The 25,477-nt window shown below is 44.7% G+C and overlaps 1 protein-coding gene across 2 annotated transcripts in view; it reads left to right on the top strand.

The window, feature by feature from the left end:
- rerea (arginine-glutamic acid dipeptide (RE) repeats a) overlaps positions 1-25,477 on the top strand; it is a 118,661-nt gene that overhangs the window by 61,356 nt on the left and 31,828 nt on the right. For both annotated transcript variants that reach the window (XM_079360568.1, XM_079360567.1), the window contains exons 5-7: positions 20,382-20,487; positions 21,967-22,063; positions 23,694-23,798. In XM_079360568.1, coding sequence (XP_079216694.1) covers positions 20,382-20,487; positions 21,967-22,063; positions 23,694-23,798 — 308 coding nt within the window. The remainder of the gene's footprint in view (positions 1-20,381; positions 20,488-21,966; positions 22,064-23,693; positions 23,799-25,477) is intronic.

Raw genomic sequence — 25,477 nt, 5'->3', positions numbered from 1 at the left:
TCTCTCTCTCTCTCTCTCTCACACACTCCCCCTCTCTTCTCCCCGCTAATGGAGTGATTGCAGCGTTTTTCCCTCCTGGGAACGAGGGATCGAGGAGAACAGTGCGCCAACACACACCACCCACACAATTTCTCTCCCTGTTAGGCACACGCACACACACACTCTGTCTCCTGGATCCCCCTGCTTATGGACATTTAATTAGATGCCATGTACAATGTGATCATCTTGCCAGGAGTCCGGCTCATATGTTGCAGTGGCCTGATCAGCTTTAAGGATGAGGAATATTCTCTGTCATGTAACCTGTTTTGTGTGTGTGTGTGTGTGTGTGTGTGTGCGCGCCTGTTTAAAGTCTTCTCAGGGTGTAGAGGGATTTGTTTACATTGTGAGGTTCATGAATACAAATCTTAGATACCTTCACTTTGTGTTCACTGAAAACATGCGATGATGGAGGGTTTTTGTTCAGGTTTCCAGCTCAGCTAAATCACGCCTCCATAAAGGGACATTGTACCCGTGTGAGTGTTATTGGAAGTCATTGATTTGTTTCTCTTATTGATGAGATGTTCAAACGAAAGGTGAAAGAAAACAGATAACCTTTACACCTTACCTTCTATTGATTAGTGTTTGGCTTTGCTTATACAAACATGCTGTACTTACATCAGCTCTGTAAGCCTCATCTGTAAGTACTAAATATTTTAAACTGATGTCAGGATGGAAAAAATAGGTGTGGATCCCTTATTGTTATGTCTTCATCATGCAAGTGAGGCAGAATTAGTTTAAAATTGTGTGGAATAAATAGTGACAGCTTTGCATTTGATTGCAGTGATATAGTTAACGTTGATTCCAGATGTTTGTCAGTTACACTGTGATAAAATGAGAAAGCATTTGACACATTCGCACCTTAATATTGATTGTAATAAAATCAATAGTGATGGCAAATTTGAAAAAAAAAAAAAAAACTCCTGAATAATTGTGTCGTGTCAACACCCAGAGACTAGAGAGATTAGTATGCCACATGCAATCTCTCCCTGCAGTTATTTTGTTCCTCTATGGATTTTCAGCTTTTTTTAAAAAAAAAAAAAGATCTAAAACAGAATGAAAGGCCTAAGCAGTTCAGGAAATAAAAGAAAAATGAGATTTCTATGAATATTCAAATATTCTCTGTGTATTCAGACATTTTCTACTGTCCATGTTTGGCTACATGTGTATTCGTTGCATGTTTGTGTTGGATGGATTGAACAGCATTGCTTTCCCAGATGTCATGTAAACAACAATTTTACACCTCCACTGCATGTGCAAACCTACACAAAACGCGCTCTGCATGCTAATTTCATCTCATGCAACTGTATCCTGACGGTCTTAGCTGGAGCTTATCATACAGCCCCGGATAATGCCACCTATTCAGAGCACATAATTAAAAATGTTTGATAAAGATGCAAATATATGTGCATAAATACGCATGCTTAACATGAGCAGTTATTAGGCTTTCTGTGGACAGTCCTAATGGAATCCAAAATGACGAGAATTAGCTTAACAATGAGATCCACTCGCTAATTAGCTTGCAGCAAGCTTGTCTGCGCATATTCAGATCCATCAAAAAAATCTCTCTTAATGTCCCATGTTGCATTGTTTGGTGAAGTTCACTGTCATCGCTCTTTTCTTCATGGAAAGCTGCAGCGTCCTGTGATGCATGCAGCAGTGAGTCAATACAAGGGAAAAGAAAACCTCTAATTGTAATGCAGAACCTGTATATATTCTTTCAGAATTTGAAATCACCCAATGATGCGAAGGCCTTTGAGGTGATGGTAGGAGGTCGACTAGACACACATCACTTTCCTCTTTTTATCCCCCCCCCCCTGTACATTTTGAAATGCAATTATGGATCAGTGAGCACCGCCATCAGTCGCACTTCTGGTTAATATTTATTGAGTGGAGCAGCAGAGCCGCTGCCTTCTCTTGATAGAGGGGTGCTACTCTCATTAGGGCCAATGTTGTACTGTGTGTGTGTGTGTTTGTACATGGGTATGTGTATGATCCTTAGCACTTGCTTTCATTTCAGGGTCCACTCGGCGGCTGTAAGCGAGCAGGTACATTTCACAGACACAAGCATGTGGACGTGCAGGCTCCCACAGCAGCTCTATTCCGACTGACGTTTAAGCGGTGATATTTACGTCCCTGTCACGTTCCGCCTAGAATCAGAATGTTAAGAAGGTGTAATGGGGGGGGGGACGAAGTGTCTTAGAAGGTAATAACAGAGTGGCATTCAGGGTCAGCTGAGCCAGCAGTGGGGTACAGCGCTGTGTGTGTGTGTCCATTTCTGACTGTGTGTGTTTATGGAGCTCATGCAGTGTCCTGGAATAAATATGAATGTACAAAGGCGTGATGACGGCTGAGCTAGTTACGGCATTTTTATTATTATTTTTATTTTTTTGCAAAAAATCAGCCTGAAAAGGCCAAGTGTGTGTTTGTGTGTGTTCCTGTGGTTGGCTGTCTTAAGCGTGCGCTCATCTTTGTGCTCCGTGTGAGGAAGCAACTCTGACAAGGGCATCTCAGCGTCTATACGACACGAGTGCCCAGCAGAGCCTGCAGCAAGCTGTTTGATTGAAGCATTCTGCCTGTAATGGTCCCCATTGAGTCACAGCCTTGAAGCAATAGAGCGACAGCAACATTCTCCACTAACCACTGAGCAGACGTTGATTATCTACAATAGAAAAGTAGACCAGAAATGTCCACAGACATCATACACCTGAAGTCTATGCATGTACTTCAACAAATTATTTCTGCTCACATTACCTGCTTTTAATTCAGCCCCCCTCTCTTTGCTCCCCTCACAGTTGACTGTAAGTACACCCTGTGGGCAAAGCATTTTTTTTCTTACCACTGCTTTGGCAACATCAGGTGACTTTCCCCATTATGGCTGTTTTGATTAATGCCTCCCTTATGAGCTGGAATGCATAGCCCCCCACCTCCCCCATCCTCCTCTTCCTCCTCTCTGGCACACTTGAAATTTCGACCAAAGCGATCACATGCTGTTCTGTATACTAACATTAAGGTCATTAAACTGAGCGGTTGAGGTCACTGGCTGTCACAGCTGCTGTTCCTATTGGTGCCTAACAATTGCCGTTTGAAGGCGGGATACTTGCGCCCCTGTTTGTGTGTAATGTGCTGAGGAGGAAAGGTGGGCCGAAGTCTGCCCCCGGTCCACCATCGGAGGTGACATCAGAGGAGGAAGACTGTGGCCAGCGTGTTTGTATGTGAAGCTCCCATCGTGTGCTCGCTCGCCATGCCTGTCGTGCTGCCGAAGCGCACAGGGGACACCCTTATATGACGGCCATTACGGATGCAATGTACACGAACAACGATGGCGGGAAAAGCAATCTGTAAAGGGCTGGTGCAAGCATTTTTGTATGCAGTAGCAATATGGCTGAGACTGACAAGTGTTAGTCCTCCTCTGGTGTCAGTTTGCAAGTTCAGTCAGTGCGTTTCTCAAATCAGATGGAGACAGGCACGCATGTGTCAGACAACTAAACAGCTCCGTCTCTCTTCAGGGACGCAGGTTAGATAGATTGTCCACACGAGTGCAGCGATGAATAAATACAGAAACACAAATGGCGAGGTAAAGATAGCAGCACAGCTCAGACTCAACCGGCGCAGGAGGTTGTATTCATCGCCGCTTGTGGGGAATAAATCAAACCCTCAAAAACCTTCTCCTGGCTCCTCGCTGTACTATCCCCTATCTTTTCATCTTTTTTTTTTTTGGACTGATAACGCTTCTTTCTCTCACCCTCACTGCCCTCCCTATGCATTAGCTAAATGCTGCTATGGAAACTATTTATTCAGCCAATAGGAGGATGGCTTTCTTTGGGATGTGAGACCGGATGGGGGGAAGGGGAGCGGAGGCAGATTGAAATCAAAATGAGATTGTGTGTGTTTCCATGAGTGGTGATTAGCCTCCCACTAGGAGAGGGTGCCACCTCTGGACAGTGGGGGTTGGTGAGGCTTAAGGGCCAGGCCAGCAGCCATAGTATTTTCATAAGACTCTTTAAAAGCTCAATCAATAGCCACCTCTTTGACCCAGCTCTGCTAAATAATTCAGCAGTTTTTTTTGTTGTTGCCTCCTTTCCTCTCCTGGAGGTTGATTTGTTGAGTTTACTGTCACTGACTTTACTTCATTTCTCGCACAAACAGATGCATGCAAATTTGTTGTTATTCAGTCGACAGATGACATTCTGGGCCTTACATATATACCAAAGTGCTAATTTCACCCCTTGTTGCTGAGTTATTCAGCAGTGCCTCCAACACTTTTCTTCTTCTTTTTTCTTCTCTTTTTTCTCTTTCTGGCACATCACAAGTGAAAAAACGTCTCCTGATGTCTTCACTAACATCTGAAGCAAATTTGCTGCGCTCGACGTCGGAGCACGGCACTTTATTTTGAAAGAAGAGGAGCAAACAGACACTGCTATCGTCTTTGATGAGACAGTGGAGAAACAAATGGGGCAAAAGACGCCAAAGAACGGCAGGAAGATTGAGAGTACACTGAGGCGTCGGGACTCCCAACGTGGTCGTTATGTATGAAAACAATAACAGGACCTATTTAATTAACTGACCAGGTCTGCGTGCTGAAATGAACTGACAGCTATGGGAGGTGGTGGACTCTAAATTAGAGAGTGAAGGGGTCTTTAGCACTGTCTCACAGTTATTGGCTCTTTATGGTTTCATGTTTTTTAGTTGGTGCTCTCAGTTACAGCTCGAGTGATTAGTTCACGTCGAGGAGAAATGTCTCGTCTCTCAGCCACAGAGCTCTGACTGTAGTAACCAGACACTAAATACATTTGCTTGGGATTGGTCGAGCTTTAATTGGATTGACCCCTTGCTCTGAAAATGGGTAGCTAATTTTAACCCGACTCCTCTTCCTTTTAACTAACCGTACCTATCCACTTCCTGTCTTGTCTCCTTTTATACTCCTTCCTGCTTTCAACTTTTCCCCGCCTCCGCAGTTTAAGTGGGTAACTGGTGTTCTTCTTCGCCATCGGAGCTCAGCTCAGTGTAATTTCCAGCTTGTCCAGCGTGTGACATGCCAATAAAAAAAAGAGTGAGAGAGAACAGGAGAAGATGGGGAGGAGGAGGAGGAGGAGGGGTAAGAGGGTTACACTGTAGCAGAGGAGATTTACAGTGGTATCAGGTTCACACGCTTCAACCAGGGCCCGATTTTTTTTTTCTTTCTTTTTTCCCCCCCTCTTCTTTCTGCATTAAAGAACACATGGAGCAAATGAACTCCTCCCAGATGAGAGCAAAGGAAGGAAGGCCAAGAAAGGGGCATAAGTCGTAGTGAAGAGCAGACATGAGAGGAGGACGTTTTTCAGGGATTGCTGTTAGGTCTGAGGAATGTCTCCACTTTGTACATCGGAGCCAGCTGCCTCACACAGCCCCTTAAAACAACAGCATCACCGCAGGGCTGCCATCTCCAGCAGCTCCCCCGCAGCAGCAGCAGCCATCTAATACAGAGACTCTGACATTTTGAACATGTGCTCCAGCTTCCCTCACTGCCAGCTTTATCTTTTTCTCCATCTCCTGAAACGCTTGTTGATCTAATGCATTAGAACTGGATCCCATGTGCTCGCACTTTGATCACGAAAGAGAAATCTCACTCGCTTTATAAGAAGCCTCGTGCACCATTTACCAATCAAAACACATTCCAGTTTTAGTATCTGTGAACAAAGAAAGTCTCCTCCTTAAAATCCATAAGTCTTATATTCATCATCAGCAAAATGTAGACACAGAAGCTGCTCTGCGCCATAAAGAAGAAGGGGGGGCACAAAATGTTACACTCAAATAAGGATTGTTTTTTGTTCACTTTATAAAATTGTGTAAAGATTAGAATGAGAGTGCCTTAACACAGCTGTAACATAAAAAAACCCCATCTATCACAGCGAGTAAACCACAAATTAGAAGTTACATATAGAAGCAGCTCCAGCAGGTTTCCCAGATTTCAGTTCCTGACAAGTTTAGTCTGGTCTTCCCTGAGACACAGAGGGAGGACTGTGTGTTTTCAGTTGAGTGCGTCACATTTCCTCCCACAGTGTTTGTGGCTGCTATTGCATGTGTTTTGATGGGCGAGTCCAAATTGTGTTTGCCTGTCTGTCACCGCCAAATGGATCACATGGACTGAGGGAACCCCAGCTGCCAGCGCCTCACCACACATGCACACACACACACTTCATTTGTTCTGCGCATTTGTGCATCTCCGTGACTTACCTCCTCACACTGCACACTTCACTTATTACTGTGCTGTGTAATCCTCAGTTCATCTGTTTTACAAAGAGCCTCCCCGTCCACACCACTTAAATTTCCACTATTCCTTCGACGTTCCTTCCCTCTCAGGCCCATTTCTTGCCCGTTAAAATCCTCTCTGCCAGGATTTCTTCTCACTACCAGTTGATTTTATTGATGCCTCGATGTTTAACAGCACACTATGAAACAGCATAAACCCTATCCTGCGATGGTAAAGACACTTCCTGGCATCAAAGGCCTGAGTCTGTGCTATCCCCTCACACTAGCTGTATTCCTTTCTGCTCCCGCCACGTTCAAACGCTCTTTGTTCTTCTCTTTATAGGAATGTACTTAACAGTTTGGCAGTGTTGTGTTTGCGCACAGAGCCGCCTTTGTTCCAGCAGGCAGTTAACACTTGTGTACTGAGCAGAAAGAGGAAAGTCTGCCTTATAAAGCCCGGTGTTAAATTAGCCTAAGTATTCTCTTAATGAAATCATTAACAAAAACACAGACCTCCCCTAAGTCCCCCTTTTCTGTACAGTTGTCAAATCCTCTTTTCTTTTTATCCAGTGGCTTCTCTTTTACCCTTATAGAGCTGTTAGCACAATCATTGTGTGAAGCTTTGTCTAATGTGCTGCTTAATTCCTCTTCTTTCTTTCTCTGGAGCTAATTACAATAATCAGAGCATTTATAATGCATTTTTTAATCCAGATGTGTCTGTGGTCGGACTACCACTGTCGGCTGTGTCTTTCACTACAGCATTGCAACAAGCTATCCTTGGGCTGTTGTTGTTAACAGTCCATTTATAGATTGTGTGAGACAGGGCAGATTTTTTTTTAATCTGCCCTGTTCTGCTGGTGCGTAAACGGATTTGGACATGATGCTAACACGCTGCTTATTGTATGTAAAATGGTCACAAATCTGAGAACCCACACCTCATTTCTTCATCACTGTTGAACTTGTGCTTACCCTCGTCTCGCTGTGGATGTGTATCAGGACCTGTGGGGGACTGATGGTGCTCGCTCTCAGCAGATGGCTGATTATTTCATTTAGGACTCATAGCCCAAAACATCCACCTCTGAAAACAAGTCATCAGATCATGACCTGCTTCTTTTTTTTTTTTTTTTTTGAAGCAGTGATGGGCAAGTAAGTTACTGAAATGAAATGACTTACTTCATTTGAAAAGTATCCTGTTACCTGGGAAAGCAAGTTTAGTTTAGCTTGGTGTGTGGCTGTTAGCTCGTGTGTTTGCAGTGCCAGGCTTTCTGACAGCTCGTGGAGTAGAAGCGTGATGTTTAGCTCGGAGCTTTGTGGTGGACAAAGTTTTCCTTCCTTCACAGACTGCAACTCACAAATATATTCTTGCTGTTAAACTCGAGCGGGGGGGAAAATGTCCTACTAAGTCAAGCATTACAAAGTGACTTCTTACGTAAGGTGTTAACTCCCAACACTAGCCATGAGTAATGATGGCATAGTATGTTATTTATCTATCTATCTGTCAACACTGCTAATTGATTGTTTGACAAAGGTGAACTCGAGACCTTTACTTTATCAGATCCCACTGCTGAAGTAAAGTCACTTTGAGGCTGTCTGAGAGGTTATACTACGAGCACTACTTTAAACAGTGAACGGTACAGAGGAAGGAATATTGATCACTACTATTGATCACACTCACTGTCCTTGTTCTCCTCCCCTCCCTGCCTGCCATTGTCTTTGTCTATTGTTTGGACCTTTAACATTTTACATGCTATGGAGCCCCTTTGTTAACACTTAGCTCTACTCCACCTTATCTTAAGCCTGAAGGCAGTTGTGCGTGTTATCATGAAGAGAGCAGACTTTACAGCCCTGTGCGGAGATTCCCCTTCCCACAGCAAGAAACTGTCCATGATTACGTGTAAAACTGTTTGCTTGAATGCTGAAATGTCATTTAAATGGCAGGGAGGTGTATCATGTTTGGGATCTAAGGCCTGTTGCTGCAGACTCTCTGCTGCCGCCAGAGAGAGAGGTTGCACGCAGATCTGTGGTCGTTCCTGCAGCATCATCAGCCTGCACTGACCTTGTTAGCTCGTCAGCTTGTACAGTAGGTCTCCGCCCGCTAGGTCTCTCTATCTCTCTCCCCACCAGCAGAGATGCTATCTGCTAAACAGGAGCGCCCGGTTATTTCACAAACAAATGTGCCTGTGTATTCTGCTGCTTGCGCCATTTAAGCGAGATCGGCGATTGTTGTGGAATTCCACTTGTGCAGCGTCGCTTTTCACTTATTTTGGAAGGAGTTTTTGTTCTTAACCTCAACTCTACCTCGGTTGTACACAGCTGCCTTTGGCTCATTGATAAAGTCCTTCTGTCTTTGTAACACTGACACCCACTATGTACTGTGTCTTTTGTGCTGCTTTGACTTTGGTAGGCTAGCTGCTTATCAGTCGCTGGTGAGCACACCACCGCAGGACCTTATAAGGCTTTTGTATCAGCACTATGTGCTGTTCTGCACAGAATCATAAGGTGTCTGGAGCCCACCTGTCAAGCCCTACAACAGCCATCTTTAGCACCAGCGTGACATAAACCACCAGAGCACCGCTGGCTCAACGCCAGCCTGCTCTTTGCTTTGCTTACACGCTTTAACAACAATATTTATTATGGTAATATGTCATGCTAAGCTCACAGTCATTGGTTGCCTTGAATGAAAAGCAGTGTTTTCACAGGGCTGCCGAAGCGGCCGCTGAGCTTTATAGCCTTTAAAGTAAAGCAAGGCTACACATCCCTATATCCCTACCAAAGAGCCTGTGTGTGTGTGTGTGTGTGTGTGTGTGTGTATGTGTATGAGTGTTTGCATCACTGTGTGTGAGCAGTGTGTGTAATCACTCCTGGCTGGCGGGCTCACAGGGAGAGCTGGAATCAATGCAGTGGGCTATGAAGAAAAGAGAGAAAGGAGGTGAGGGAGGAGGCTGATCAATATCATAGCAGCAGGGTGGGGTAATATCCACTTCATGCAGCGCTGCCACAAACAGCGAGGATTGTGGGATTGAAGAGGGGGTATGCAGAGGAGAAGAACAGGAATAAGAGGGAAGAGAAGAGGGAGGGGCCACAGTAGAAAGATGCAAATCTCTGTGGCGACTGTAAACAAGAGGCTTTGTGTCAATCACCAGATGAAGTGGCACATTTAGCATTCTCCTCTCTCCTCAACCATTTCCTTCACTGCTGGGGATTGTTTGCTTGGCAGCTGCATGCCCATTGGTCTAAGTCAGTGATGGGGGCGTGGCCACTCTGTAATAATGTATGGGCTGCCATGGCAATGATGCCCACTGTTTAAAAGAGTCATCAATAACCCCGCCCTGTTTCACTTCACAGACTGTAAGTCAATGTCTGCTGGATCATTCCATCATCAGCCTATCATATTGCTCTCCACACACAATCTATTACAAGCAGTACTCTGTTACAGATAGCCAGCTCTAAGAGAAGCTAACCAGCCTCCACCCAAGGACAGGTAGATGTCAATAACACCAGCACAAGAGGATGGAAAAAAAGGCGAGAAACTGGTCATAAAACCACACTCGCATTCAAGCTTCAGTAAAATGAAGCTCTCGTTTTTATTCAGCCTCTGCTTTGTGGTTTGAGGTTTGCGTGCACCCGTACAGATCCCGTGCTGATGCTGATTGCATGGTATAGTGAACTGTGTCTCCTTTCTGCTTGATTTAACATCAAAGCTGTGACTGGGTGAAACAGAACAGCCTTTGCGTTGAGCTACGGAGACAGGATGTGATGGCGGACAACTGAGCTGTGCACTGTAAATTGACACTTCCTCTACAGTGGATAGGAAGTCCCACTCCAAACCATATGGTCATACTGGGATACACTCATAATGTTGTGTGAGTGTGTTTGGGTGCATTCCTTAGTTTCCGGCACAGTGGGTTTCTGAGTGTGTTTGTGGATTTATTCCTCCTTTTGTCCCTGTGTGTCGTATCGTAACCTGAGCATGCTGTTTCCACTAATTAAACTGACAATCCTCTTATCTAACACCCCGCAGCCATTTTTAAAGACAGAAGTAGATGTGTGTACGTGTGTGTGTGTGTGTGTCACCTTTCAGTGAGGTGGCAGGGCCAAAGACGGGGAAGAAAATGAAGCAAAAGGTGACTTGCAGAGCAGAAAGCAGCGACTTAAGCACAGCTCTGACCTCAGTGTCTTTTGGTTGTCTCGCTCACTGCGGGGAAACGGTTGTCCCTCTCTCCACCCTGCCAGAGTGAGCTGAGGCAAGTCATTCCCCCCGTACACAGGACAAATCTTTTACCTCTACTACCCAGCCCTGGATGCTACCACACAAAAGTAATGCAGACTAATCCCGTGTGTGTGTGCGTGCGTGCGTACGTGCGCGTGTTCAATACATGCCTTTTGATTTACAGACACACACTCACAGATAAATAGGCGGAGAGGGCTTTGATGTACCTCGGTTGCAGAGAGTGGGGATGTCGGTGTGTTGTTCAACCTCTTTGTCTCTCTCGGTGGGCGCTTTGTTTGTGCGCGAGTGTGTGATTCATAACCAATGTGTTTGACACACTAAACTCATTATGGCTCCAATGTTTTCTCCCCCACTCCCACTTACTGTGTTTTATTGTTAATGCAAAGTTTACCATGGAAGGTTACATTTTATAAACACACATTTTGTGCTGTCCCGCTAAGTCACAGGTGTCAAACTCCAGTCCTCGAGGGCCGGCTTCCTCAGACTTTTAGATGTCTCCTTGCTCTAACACACCTGCTTTAAACCAATGTGTTGTCATCAAGCTCTGCAGAAGCCTGATAACGAGTCACTCATTGGATTCAGCTGCGTCCGAGCAGGGAGACATCTAACAGTCTGAGGAAGCCGGCCCTCCAGGACTGGAGTTTGACACCCCTGATCTAAGTGCTCACGAATTGCCACAATATTTATTGAGCAACAAAACATACTTAGGAAATGGCTCATTGTTTAATGATTGTTACATTAATGATGCACAAACCCTCATTATTACACTAATATATTTAGAAGGATATCAATGGGCATCTATTGTCTCAGGTGGTTTTTTTTACTGAAAGGCACCTGCTCATTTTCTGGAGAACAGGTTGTTTTTGTGTTTTCAATTTGTTTCTGCCTTTCTTTCTTAATTATTTGAAGAACATAACATCAATAATAACATTTGTTAAATGTTTTAAGCTGGCTTGTGTTCATATTAAATCATTTTTCTTTATGTACCATTTCCCTGCTTCACAAACCCATTTTACAGGCAGTGAAAAATCTCTGCTGACTTGACTGTGTAGGAGGAATATATAAGCGTTTCAATCACACCATAATACAGTCTTAAACACTTTAATTTTCTCCATGAGTATAAACCTGCCTTTGGACTTCCCCACAGCCAGTTTTTACTTTGTAATCCCTAAACCAGGGAGGCAGGCAAAGTGCTCTGAAAAAAGCTGTTCCACTCTCACTTATAATGAATGTAGTGGCTGAATTAAATGTGTTTCAGATAGACTGTATGTTTCCTCCTGACACTTTCAGAAAGGCTATAATCATATTACAATATGTTGACTGTTATTGTCGGTCTAGACTGAGAGTCATGCAGCACACCTCCTTCCAGCACTGAGCCAGCTTTGTTATTGCAGCTGTGTTGTCTACAATACATCTCTTGTTGCAGCACAGCAGGAGGCTGCTCAAAGCTTCTGGCCTGTGTATGTGTGCACATGTGTTCTAATCACATTCTTTCCCAGCACTCAGGCTGCAGTCACACTGAGCAGCAGCTTTGATTTCTTTTTAGCTCTAACTGTATATTGTAAAAGGCCTGAAACGTCTTAAAATCTTTGTCCCCACACACACACACATCTGACAGCTTTCGCTATTTGCATCAACACTGATATATCGTCACACACACACGGATGGTTAATTTGCATGTGATTATTTGCATATTGTACGAAGCAAGTGTGCCTGACAGACCACCCACGGCTCGGCTACGGCGGCATCTGGTCGCAACACCGCTTACATGATGTATTACTGATAGGACCAGTGTCATCACAAGAGACTGACAGACAGGCTGAGGTCACCTTCAGACACTCAGAGCAGAGAGAAAGAGAGACGGCGAGATGGATATCTCCAGAAGCAGGGGCTAGATAAAACAATACAATCACACTCCATGGTGATATGAGCTCTTCCAGGCCGTTTGTGAAGCTGTCCGTCCGGTTTAACACGCAGCGTTAAGATCGGTTTCTGCATGCGCGCCCTCCTACTCGCTGCTCACTCGCCTCCATCTCCAGCTGTGTAACGCCACTCCTCTGTCTCATGAGGCTGTATGTGCTGGAAAACAAACATGTGAATGTGTGTCAGAAGGATCATACATATTCCACTTAGCTCTGTTTAGAATCTCTCTCTCTCTCTCTCTCTCGCTCTCTCTCTCTCTCTCTCTCTCTCTTTCTTTCTTTCTCTCTCAGAATGATACACAATAACATCCCAACAAAGCGAGTCTGCTATAATTGATACATTGCAAACCATCACATAACGATGCATCACAATATCTGATCACAGTTAAAGAGAAGAATGAATGTCTTCTCTTTTTTCACTTATCATACTTCATCTCTTAAATTCTTTTCACCACTGTCTGCCATTATCCCACTCTCTTCATCTAACCCCACTGTCACATTCTTCTCCGGCCAATTAACATGCACTCATGTTACCATCGGTCATGTCGTCATAACCATGAGGAGTCACGAGTAGTGAGTCAAACAGACAAGAAATCTATTGAAAGCACCGCAATGTTTTTAACTGGAAATATCATGGCACCCCGATGTTTGTCTGTATCAGAGGAATTGTAGATGCTGCCGTCTAAAAGCACTCTACTGAGGTCCTAACAACCCCTTTAACTCAGAGAAATGCACACATACACACCCTCCTTTCCTTTTTTAACACTCTTATCATCCCTATATATATATATATATATATATAAAAAAACCTGACCCACTCTTTGCACGCAGTCGGATTTGTTTACACATTTATTACTACTGCATTAGCCTACATTTTAGCCTGGATAATGTGTGTGTGTCTGTCTCTGTTTGTCAATTATACCGAGAGGGAGATCGATTAGGATTGGCTCAAGCAAACCTTCTCATTTCCTGTCTTCCATTACCGCGCTTAATCAGCCTGCAGCTCCCTCTCTGCCACTGGTAGTTGTGTGCACACACACACACACACACACACACACACACACACACACACACACACACACACACACACAGGGGTCCAGATTAGCTTGCTGGGCAGTCATCCAATATGTCGTTCACACACATATACACACACAGCCTGATATTCATATCCTTTCTGCACGCCCATCCCTCCTCAGCAAGCACTCCCCCACCCCTCTCTCTTCCTCCACAGCAGTAGACCAGTCAGTATTAGTAAGATGTCTCATTAGCTTACCAGGCTATGCTAACAAGGCTGAGCTAACACAATGGATCACAGGGAAAATGGCCTTCCAAGCTAAACATCCAGTCACTTAAACACTCTGCTCAACACAAAGCTAGCCTTTGTCCTCCAAGAAACAACCAGCGTTCCTACTCATGCCTGCGTTCCATTGTGAATCCTGACTCATGGGTTTTACCTTTAGACCAGACGCGTTTCTACTCTCAAGAGAACGTCCCAGTCCTCGCATACATCCGTACATACACACGCACAATAATACACACAGGAGGGGCCAGGCTTCAAAGGACGATGTCTTTGAAGCAGCTCAATGAAAGGCTGAAGGCGGCAGTGACGATGCTTTCTGGCAGGCTCCATGTGTGTAAGTGTGTCTCTGTCTGAGAGGGAGAGCTTGGGAAGTAAAGTCAGTATTATGATCTGAACACCCAGATACGAGCTCCTCTAACCGCCTCCATCTGTCCTCGCACAGCCTCTGTTTGAAGTCTCACTTGGAAATGAATTCTAGTTGTTGTTGTTGTTTTTTTTTACCCTGCTGCTATCACTGCAAGGATTTCTGACGGTGTTTTTGAAGAAGTGCCTCTGTCTACTTGCACGTCGCCTAAATCACTAAACACAAGTTGTCAGGTCCCAGGTTCCTCTTTGTTAGTTAGTGGTCTGCAGGTAATAATGATCGTCACCATTTGCAAATGTATTCTACATATCCTCTCTCCTTTTCCTTTCACGGTTCGGCTCTTTGTACCATCACTTAACTCATCTTGAATTGGCAAAAAAAAAAATAAAACATTTAAAAAAAAAGGTGCCGTGCAGCAGAAAGTGAGTTGGGAGGCAAAGACAAATATTGAATTTGGACACAGCCTGGATGTTTTACGGAGCGAGCAGAGCAGGACTTGTGCTCTGCATTCTCTCTAGTCTAGCTGGAGAGCCATGTTGTTTTTTTTCCTCTTCTATTTATTTACTTTTTTTCCCGACTGTGCCACATTTGAAATAAACGAGAGATGAAAGTCGGTGCATTAATTTGTCTGGTTTGTCATCGGCATGCAGTGAGACAAAGTGTTTTGCATGAACTTGCCCTCGGATGTGGCAGTCATGTGAGCGCTGCTCGCGACTCTCCAGTGTATAGAGTGTGCGCCTGTGTTTGGCAGTGTGATGCATCAGTAGTGGCCCTCAGCCTTCAAGACTTAATTAGCATCATCTGCCAGTTCCACGTGACGTGACTAAAACCCCTCTGCTCTTTCCCTGCCTTTTCTTCATTTCTGCCACCGTCCCTTCTTTTTCTAACCAGACCTGTAAACGTCCTCTGATGTGTCGCAGTGTGTCGACAATTTGCACAATGAAGCGACTATTAGGGAATCTGCCGTAGAATGATTTATGCGTGTCTGCTTGATTCCTTGAGAGCTCCTGTTCAAAGGCTCACACACACACACACACACACACACACACACACACACACACACACACACACACACACACACACACACACACACACACACACACACGTGCACACAAAGAGCAGAGAGAGCAAATCTGCTCACTTTCAAATGGCTAAAGCTCATCCAATATCCAATATGGAGCCAGGCTGACAGATGGGCCCAGTGTGTTCAAAGCAGAGGGCACCGATTTAATATCCAAACAGGTCAAGCTGGGAAGAGGCAGAGGGAGAGACACCCCTGTGTAGGCACGGCACAAAGGTCCTGCCAGTGCTACCACCGCCACAGCTGGGACTCACCTCCTTCTCCCCCCTCCCCCCTCCATTGGTCTCCCACACTCGATCCATTTGGGGGTTTTTTGTTGCCGGGCGAGGAAGCGAGCTGCACACATTGCCCCCCCCCCCCCCCCCACCCACAAACATTGTAATCTGCATTTGTTTGGAGTTATTATAATGTACGTGCACAAGAAAAGAGAAGGCGGCTTGAGGGGAGGGCAGGTTATCCTTCCTTCCTACGAGTAGCCAAGTGCTCAGTGTGAAGCCCATAAGGAGAGGAGGATTGCTGAGCGGGATCCTGCTGCTGCTGGCTCTGACAGCCTGATTTAGAGGTGCTTTTTCTTACCTCTGACACCGAGTCCCAGGCTGCCCTGCTCTACTGCAGGGCTGGGAGAGGAATAGTGGTGCTTATCCTGAAAGCCTGTTATTTGTGTATGTGTGTATGTGTGTGTGTGAGGGAGTACATTTGCTTGTGTATGTGTTTGCTCACACTGCTGGCATTTCTTTGTAACAACCTCCTTTGTCAGTCACTGAGACGTCTTAGATTGCATGAGCACAGCAGATCCCTTGTACCTTGCCAGTGTATATTCACACACATACAGTTTTTTTGGGTTTGTGTGTGCGTGTGTGTGTTCTGTCGTCCAGATGGAAGTGCTTATTGAGTGCTGGTGTGCTGGCAGATATCTCTGTCTGTAAGAGAGTGAGAGGGAAAAAAAAGAGCGAATGAAGGAAGATGAGGAGAAGAGAAAGCAAAGTGGAAAAACCTTCCAATCATAGCCTTTATCTTTGTGTGTTTATGTGAGTGTATGTGCGATCTTTCCAGCCAGCTTCTTCCTGCCTCCCCTCTCTAATCTTATCATGTTTAGAGCAGCAGATTAGTCCTCCTAGATCGCATCTCTGCCTCCAAATGCCACAATCAGCCTTTTGTTCTTCGGCTGTGCTTGCTCTCCCCTTGTGGCAGGGGAGGTTGAACACTCCCACAAACTGCCCTCTGTGCCATTTTGAGCCTCTCTGCCTGTCAATGTCACACCGCCACTGCCCTCCCCTGATCCACCATCTCCAAGCCTCCCCTGTCCCTCGGGCGTCGGCTAACTAAGCTGTTAGCTCAGCAGCCTTGCTAGCCGCGCAGAACTGCTTGACATTCCTTGCCTACGCTGGGCTGCCGCTGCTCTTGCTTGTTTGACCTTCCTCCTTTTCCCCACTTCTGTCCCCTTTATCTGCATGTCTAAGGTCTGTCTTTCCTTCTTACTTCTGGCCGCCACCTCCTGAAGGAAGTCATAGATCCTAGCTGCTGAAGTCACGAGTAAATGTAAGGGGGGGGGGATCGCTAACAGGGTTAGCAGAGGAAGAAGAGAGTGTTTGAAAAGCAGAGAAAATAAACAGAGGTTTCCTGTTAACGAGGTGCACTGGGGGCCTGTCGGGAGGCTCTGGTTTTGTTTAAGGCAGAGCTCTTGTGTTACAGTGCGAGGGGGGGGGGGGAATAGGGCATTAGGTTTGAGGCTTACAGGTTGTTACAACGCTCCCTTAGTTTGTCACAGCTCAGCTGGGCTTGGAGGCAATGACCATATTGTAAAGGCCACTGGTAACAGATGTGGGAGTACGTCTGTGTCGCTCTGCACTCTCCTGAACACTGTAAGGTGTTAAAATGCTTGTTTTGTTTTGTTTTGTTTTTTCCACTGGATTGATTTCACACTCTTTGACTTGTAAACATGGAATTAATTCCACTCTCCCGTCTAACATTTAAGCGTATGTCTAAAAAGGCTAGCTTTTTTTTTTCTTTTCAAATTCAAAGCCCTGTCCTTGTTATAAGGGGGAGTCTGCTCTCTGTGCTTCCTCGGTGCCCCCCTCCCCTGTCTTTGTAGTGGTGTGGTCGTACTCAGAGGCCCCGGCTCCAGAGTTGACTGCACACACATGCAGCCACACAAAGAGAAGCGCACAGCCATTATGGATCCAAGGGGCCAGCCACCTTTAGGTAGTCACAGGGAGAATGAACTGACACATAAAGCCTTGGCTGCTTTACCAACGGATGGATGCATTTATCCCCCTCCCCCCTTACATTATGAATACATTATGCAAGACATTTCCCTTTTAAATCTTGTCAAATGTCGCACCTTGAGAGAATGTATTCTTCTTAAATCTAAACACTGTCTTACGAGTTTGCCCAAGAATACCATAGGCCAGCCTAAGACCGGGGGGGGGGGGGGCTTTGTGCTCAGCCTCTAAGCATGACTCTCAGATTTATATCTCCTCGATGAATAAAGGGGCAGCCTTGTACCCTGGGGGCTCCACTAAATCAGAAGGAGGATAGTTTTTAACTCTGAGGAAATGAGATGGTCTCGCTCCTCCTACCCTTAATCCCAACTCATTTCTCTCCCCCCCCCCCCCCCCCCCCCCCAAAAAAAAAAACAGAAAGAAATCTCCTTCGCTGTGTGCCTACTTGCACTCTTCCCTTCTTGCTTCATTTCTTTCTTTCAGGAGAAGTTTAGAGAGTCTTTTGGCCTCTTTGCAGCAAGGGGGCATTTCCAGGGGTTTAGGGCCCGGGAGGAGGGAGGGCATGTCCATGTCTAGCCTCTGGCAGAGCAGACCAAGATGGCCGACACTGCACGAGAGGCAGCCCTTCACAGGCTGCGTGGAATGTCTAATCAATTCTGCATTGTAGTTCCTCCTCATTCGTTTCTCTCTCCATTATTTTCTACGGCAGGCTCAGCAAAAACCCCAGGAAACGCAGTCTAGTAGTTGGAGCCTCAGCTGTCTATCATCCCTCTCCATTTTCTCCCAGCATTATCTGCTCATTTTTCCACCCCGCATGTTTATAGAATTGTGATAATTGAAAGCTATGCTTAACTCCCACTACGTGCTCCATATGTTGCACTCGCAGCCTTCCTCTCCGTCTCCCTCCCTCTTTTGCCTGAGAGGGCTTAACGCCGCTGTGAGCTTCTAAACAGCAATCTGCTCTAGAGAGCAGCAGCTACTCTGTAGTGACGAGGATACTGATGATAGCTGAAGTAACATTTGCTCTCTGCTCTGCTTGGTTTAAAATAATGCAGGCTCTTGAATAAGGCGTGTGTGTGTGTGTGTGTGTGTGTGTGTGTGTGTGTGTGTGTGTGTGTGTGTGTGTGTGTGTGTGTGTGTGTGTGTGTGTGTGTGTGTGTGTGTGTGTGTGTGTGTGTGTGTGTGTGTGTGTGTGTGTGTGTGTGTGTGTGTGTGTGTGTGTGTGTGTGTGTGTGTGTGTGTGTGTGTGTGTGTGTGTGTCAGCTCTCTCAAATCCTTTTGAGTTGCGGTTTTAAAGACAGAAATGAAATGTTCAGGTAGCACACTGGCAGCATTTACAGTCTCCTTAAAGTATTAATTATGTATAAGCACAGGATAACTACTCGTTCTGTGTTGGCAGGCTGCCTGTTAGTTTAAAAGGCAGCAGTGTCAGTACACTGGAAAGACAAGAGGTGGGGAAGGGTGGGCTAACTGCTCTGAGGGAAGGAGGGACATGACGTCATTGCAGACATATCCTCCGCACACAGCATGTCGATAATATGCTCAGGAGGTCTGTGTCACAGTCCATCAGTATGGCTCCGTTTGGAATAACAATCCAAAGTGTGTCCGCATGTGTGATGTGGCGTGCGTTCTTTGCACAATCATCGAGAGCAGTGAATGCAGCCGGCTGTTTAACACGTCCAGGCTCACTTACGCGCTCGCTCCTCCTTCCTGCTCGCGGTTAGAAAAAGGGGGGAAGAACAAGGGGAAGAAAATGGAGAGGAGGGTTGGAATGAGAAGGATCAGAAACAGAGAGTGGGGGGGGGGGGGGGGGGGATGGGAAAACCAGAGGTGGGCTCGAGTGTTTAGGGAGGTGATGATTTGCTTGGCTGCGTGTGCCTAGTCTCCTCCCCAGTGACATAACAGAACAATGTACTCTAAAGGCTTTAAATAACTTTACCCTGACCTCATGTTTCTGCGCGTGCACGCGCGCACACACACACACACACACGCACACACACAAAAAGTCAGTCAAAGAGCTTGGAAAGAGCGCATGTTAAACTGTCAAATTATGAGCAACTTTTTTCCTTCCTACATTTTTCCATCTGTTCATTTCTTCTGTCCTCCATGTGTGGTGTCACTGGTGGTGCAGGTGTTTCAGCCGGTTTGCACAGCACTGTGCACTGCAACCGACTGTCTAATAAAGATGGCTGTGGCCAATAGGATTGTGTCGCAGTCCAGCACCCCAGCCCCGGCAGTCTCCTTAATGTTCTTTCAAACCACTGTGACGGCCAGTTGGGCTCATGCGAAGGCATAATAAATATTTTACAACATGAAATGAAAACAGTATTTTGCCCTTTTCATCCCTCACCCCACTGCTGGCCTCAGTTTCTGCCATTTTCTTACACCCTTCCCCCCTCCCCCCTCCACCCTTTCCCCCCTCCCTCTGTGTGTTTTCATTGACTGGCCCTGGAGCAGCTCTCTTCACACCGCAGTGCTGCCACTTGTTGGTCATGTCAGGGATTACAAGCCTTTTCTGACGTGCACTTCATGAAAAGGCCAGTGAGTGGCAGCACTTCTAGACTATAAAAGCCCAAGTATGATAAAGAATACAACAACTGTACATGTGTAAACTTTACAGCCCTTATCGTTTATTACGTTCATTAAAACATTGTCATGAAGTGATAAAACCCACAAGGAGGAGATTTAACACACATCCATCCCGCTCATGATTCTTCTCTTTTCTCTTGTGCCTCCAGCATACAGCCATCCCACTGTTTACTTTATAAAGGCTCTAAATGCTCTGCAATCCCTTTTTAATTGACTCGGTCTCTCCGCGTGCTCTTTGGCATCAGCCTGTGCGAGTCATAAACCGTGTCTGCACAGCATCACTGTTTACAAAGAGGCTGGTTTGTGACGTTGTGATCAAACAAAAATTATGTCTGTTCATCTTTCTCTGTTTTGTTTTGTTTTTTTTCCTGCTGCTCACTCGCTGTATGTCTCTCCATGTTGCAGAGTAAACGGGACCATCTGCTGATGAATGTGAAATGGTACTACCGCCAGTCAGAGGTGCCTGACTCTGTCTATCAGCACCTGGTGCAGGATCGCAACAATGAGAACGGTGAGATTGCCTCTGACTCCCGGAAAAGCACACACACACAGACACACAAACACACACAAACACACACACTAACACACACACACACAGAAAGCAAATACACATACTTTCTTTGTGACACAACACTCAATTTCTCTCCTTCACAAATACACCCATACACCTGCCTCGGCTATCTGAGCTGCTGGGAGATGTAAGAGCTAGCTGTGAATTGCATTTCAAACAGAAGCCAGAAGATGGTGTCCCTGGCAGCCGAGCCAATCCCGTGGCTCCGTGCTGTTCCCCCGGTAACACTCCTTCAGGCCAGACAGTTGCACTGTCAAGTGTTAATAACCCGCGATATTATGTGGCCCTTGAGCGCAAATTCTCAATAGCATCAGTGCCAGAGGACCCATCACACATACACATCTATGCAGAAGCCCTGCCTTGGCTTTCAAACACTTTCACAGACAAGAAAAGACAGGGGGGGCGCTGATTTGTAATCGTTTGAATATTCAGTTGATGTGTTATGATTAGGATTTTAAACAAGTGCCTCTTTTGATTCACTAAATTGTATTGTCTACAAAATTCATAATTAAGAAATGTAATTGTTGTCATTTAAAAACGTATGAAACCACTTGTTGATTTCATACATTGTTAACGTTGAACTCATCCCAAAAATAAAAACACAACTTCAATGGTTGTTCTATAAATCACGACTATAAAGAGTTGTGTTTTGCTGCAGACAATAAAAGGACTGTGTCCTCTCTCTGAACAGTGTTATATTCATAGATACTTACAGAATGTGTGTGTGTATATATATATATATATATATAATATTTTTCAAATGCGAGTCTCCCTGTCACGACACTAACACTTGCATTGACCTTCAACATCAGGTGTATCCTGTGTAAAACAAAGCTTTTAAACAAGACAGGAAATACATCTTCTTTCAGCAGGTGTTGTGCTGTTTTCCCTCACTACCACTATCTTTAAAGTATCAGTTGTTTTTAGAGGGAATGCAAGTTTTAGTGCCATAAAGGTCATCCAGTATACACAGTCTGCTTCTGTTTCCAGAAACAGCCTCAGTGTTGACGTGCTCTCTTATCTGCAGTCTGTCCTTGCAGCAGAGACTTGGGATTATTAGAATTGAAGTCACAAGGCCGGAGCGCCATGGCCACATGCTTGCAACAACTCGGGTCGTTTGTCTACACTGAGCACTGGCTCGACTTGGTGCTGCTGATACGTCTTAACCCCCGAAGGGTCATTTCACTTGAGAACATTATGTCCTCTCCTCAGGAGACTGCTCTTTATTGGATTTATTGAATTATGTGGCATAATGTCAATCTCCACAGAGTTACTTGGTACTTTGTAGGCAGAACTGTGTTCATGAGTTTATTATTTAGTGAGTTCAAATGCTGACATAACTCTGTCTCTTTCTTGTCATAAATACTAATTGAAATGTAGGTGTTCATTTAGTAACATGGTTTCTTCCTTTCTGCACAGACTCTGGCCGGGAGCTGGTGATCACAGACCCTGTGGTCAGGAGTAGAGAACTCTTCATATCGGACTATGTGGACACTTATCATGCTGCTGCTCTCAGGTAAACACACACATTTGTCCACACGCAGACCCACTGCCAAACTGGGAGCTTTACGATCGATTGAAGATGTCATTTCTTTCAAGCAAAAAATGTTGTGAAAGAGCTCAAACAGCCACATCTTTGATTTGACTTACTGACATCTACCACTATTGTGACACCTGTGAAGTAAGAACAAAAAAGACACTTCACTTTAATATCAGTATATATCACTAAATTAAAGCAGGCTGCCATTTGTTCAATGCATGTTAAATGTTGGTTGTGGTTAAAAAAATCTGTTCAACTAATTTCATGGCAGAGAGGTTAATTCTTTATATTAATGCTAACTTTAGAAAAGGTACTCTTATAGTGAGGGCTTTAAGGCTATATGCTCCATATTTCTATTCACAGCCACCAGTGTGACGGGGTTTCTAATTCTAAAGCATTTGATAAACACGCATAAATGGCTGACCTTGTAGAAAAGTCTACATACCTCAAAATGACAGAAAAGTAAAGTGTTGACATTTTAGACGCATGCATTTATATCCTGATGTTCTTTTTTTCTGCAGAGTTTCATCACTGTGATCTCTCTTCAGTTTGTTCTAGTTGTCCCTGAACCAACTCTAAAGAAATCCTGTAGTAAAGTTTTATTGGTAAAACATTTAGAGACAGATTGAAATGTTTTGTGTTTTTAAGCTGTAACAGCCGCAGTAGAAATAGATTCGCTGTGTAAAGACACAAAACTGCAAATGAAACATGTCTCGTGTTATCCTCCCTGAAAACACAAACCCCCTGTACACACATCTGTCACGTCAGCCTCTGCAGTCACGCTCTCAGTGCTTCATGTCACGAGGAGTTCGACGGGCTGGATCCTTTTCCCGGCGTGAAATCAGATATTAAGAGTTCATTCTGTGTTTCCTGTCTCTGACTCTTCATCCAGTTCTGTCTGACCAGCCCTCCCACCTTTCCAACTCCCCCTTTTTGTTTAAACAAAACCATCTGTGAGCAGCACAGCGTCGGGAAGCCAAAGCCACGTCTCTCAGAAACCACTTATTTCAGGGCAAATTAGCAGCACAGAGAACCCTTTGATTTGACTTATTCTCCAAGCTTAAGATAAACGGGAGAGAATTCCAGCGGGATGCTGTAATGCCGCTGCTCTCTGAAAACAGCCCTTCTCATCACCCCTTAATCTTTTCACTAGGAGGAAGATATGGTTTCTCTGCCCGCCAGCTTTGCTCCAAATGCCTGTGATGTCCGTTATTTTGATAGAGCCAGACATCAGGTTGCTAGAAACAGGAAATGATATCAAGATGTGTTCAGCGCCCCCCTCGGCTCACTGGAGGGTGTTCATATAGGACAGGTAGAGAAACACACAGGTTAAATTCCTCCTCTAGATCTCTATACTTATGTCTCCTACACTTCAGGTTGTGGCATCGCTGACATGTTCAGCTGGTGTTTACGGGTTTCAGCAGCCTGATGTCTGTCGAAAAGTCAGCAGGCACCGACAGGCACAAAGATACCTGCAGCTGAATTTGTCACCTCCAACAGACGAGCGCCCCGAGAGTGTCTAATTAGGCCTTTGTCTGCTCCTGCCAGGGCATCACTTTGTCATGTAGTTGTTGTCGTCTAATAAAGCCTGTCTTCTCTCACACAGGGGGAAATGCAACATTTCCCATTTCTCCGACATTTTTGCTGCCAGGGAGTTCAAAGCCCGCATCGACTCCTTTTTCTATATCCTTGGATATAACCCCGAGACCAGGTGAGGAGCTTTCTGTCCACTCAATTCCACAGGTTCTGTACCCTTTATAATGCTGCCAAGGGTCAGAAATGCTTGATCCACTAAGCACAAATATGACACACTTTTAAATGAAATATGAGTGCAATTAGTAATTCTTAATAATCAATGAAGTTTTGTAAAGAAAATGTCAGAAATGTATAAAGATTGCCCATCATAGTTCTTTGAAGCCAAAGTGATGTTTTTTTTTCTAACAAAATGTCAAAAACACACAAAATCACACACCATGCAGCATAATCACAGGACAAAGGAAAACAGGAATTAAGAGGGGACGACTTGCTATGGTTGTTTTTATTATATTTTTACTTGAATAATGATCCAAGGAGTGCACACGGTCTGTTAGGTTGTGCCCCATGTACCGAGGCTTTAGTCCTCTAAGCAAGCAGCCTGGGTTCAAGTCCGCCCTGAGGCTCCTATCCCACATCATCCCCCACTCTTTGTCCTGATTTCCTTCTTTCTACGGTCCTATCTGGATAAAAGAAACTTAAACAAATTAATAATAATATTCCAAACATCTTATCAAAACAGAAGAGGCATAATTTAAATAGTTCCTGTATACTTGACTTCTCAGTTAATGCAGTAATATGTTCAACTACAGATTAAAGTGACGGGAAATTAAATAAGAATAACAGTGTAGGTGATATTATAAAGACAAGATGAGCTTTTTTTTAATCATGTCCCAACACTTCCTCAAAAGCTAAAATATGAATACAACAACAGGCAAACTCCCACTATCATCCAGTTCAGATAACAAAGTAATGAGGGAAACATTAAGTCCAATCTTTTGTGTTCTTGTGTTACATGTGATAAGCGGATATCATTTGTATTCATGCATTTCATCGTTTTTCTGAGTTTGAGTACAAATGAGTGTTCTGCCTTTCTGGCTTAGGTTTCCCAGAGTTGTTTCTAATGATGCTTTCTACTCTTAACTGTGTCAGTGTGCGCAGTGCACAGAGTGTGTGGTGTAATTATTGTGAATGAGCCTCAAACCTCCCCCATTGCTTTATGATAGTTTGTGATTCTGCTGAGGTGAATAAATGACAAGTTTGGATGAGCGCTGTTTTAAAGTTAAACAGCCCTGTGGAATATCAACGTGAAACTTGTCAATGTGGTTTATGAATAAACTACTCTTCTCAGTAGATATTCAACATGAACTAACACTTAAGTTGTTACTTATGATGTGAAGGAGAGACTGCTTTAGTCACATGTATGATTGATTGATCTAGATAAAGAGCTCACGCTGTAACTCCAGTCCCCTTTATCAAACAGCTGCAGTGAAAGGATGCATATAGCCAAAAGTCTCTGTGCTTACTTATCCAGTAATGAGCATGGTTGGTTATAACTGCTGTATTAACATGTATGCATGGCCACTAGATATATCCAGACAGATGTTGATTTCAACTAATGTGAATATTCAAACATTCAGCTTTACTTTATACAGTTATGTTACACTGACTCAAATAGAAACTGCAGTTTCAAGGACGCGTTTATTGCATAATTAGTTGCACAATTAAGTTGGGCAAACCCTCCGTGTTATTATCTTCTGTTGATGTCTTGGGGTTTTCACGTGTTGCACTGGCAGCTGTCCTTGTTATTGGCACCTAGTGTTGTTGGTAGGGAGCCTCCTCCTCAACGGCCCTGTT

Source organism: Symphodus melops (assembly GCF_947650265.1).
Source record: "Symphodus melops genome assembly, chromosome: 13".
Lineage (NCBI taxonomy): Eukaryota > Metazoa > Chordata > Actinopteri > Labriformes > Labridae > Symphodus > Symphodus melops.
This window is presented reverse-complemented; position numbering and strand designations above follow the sequence as displayed.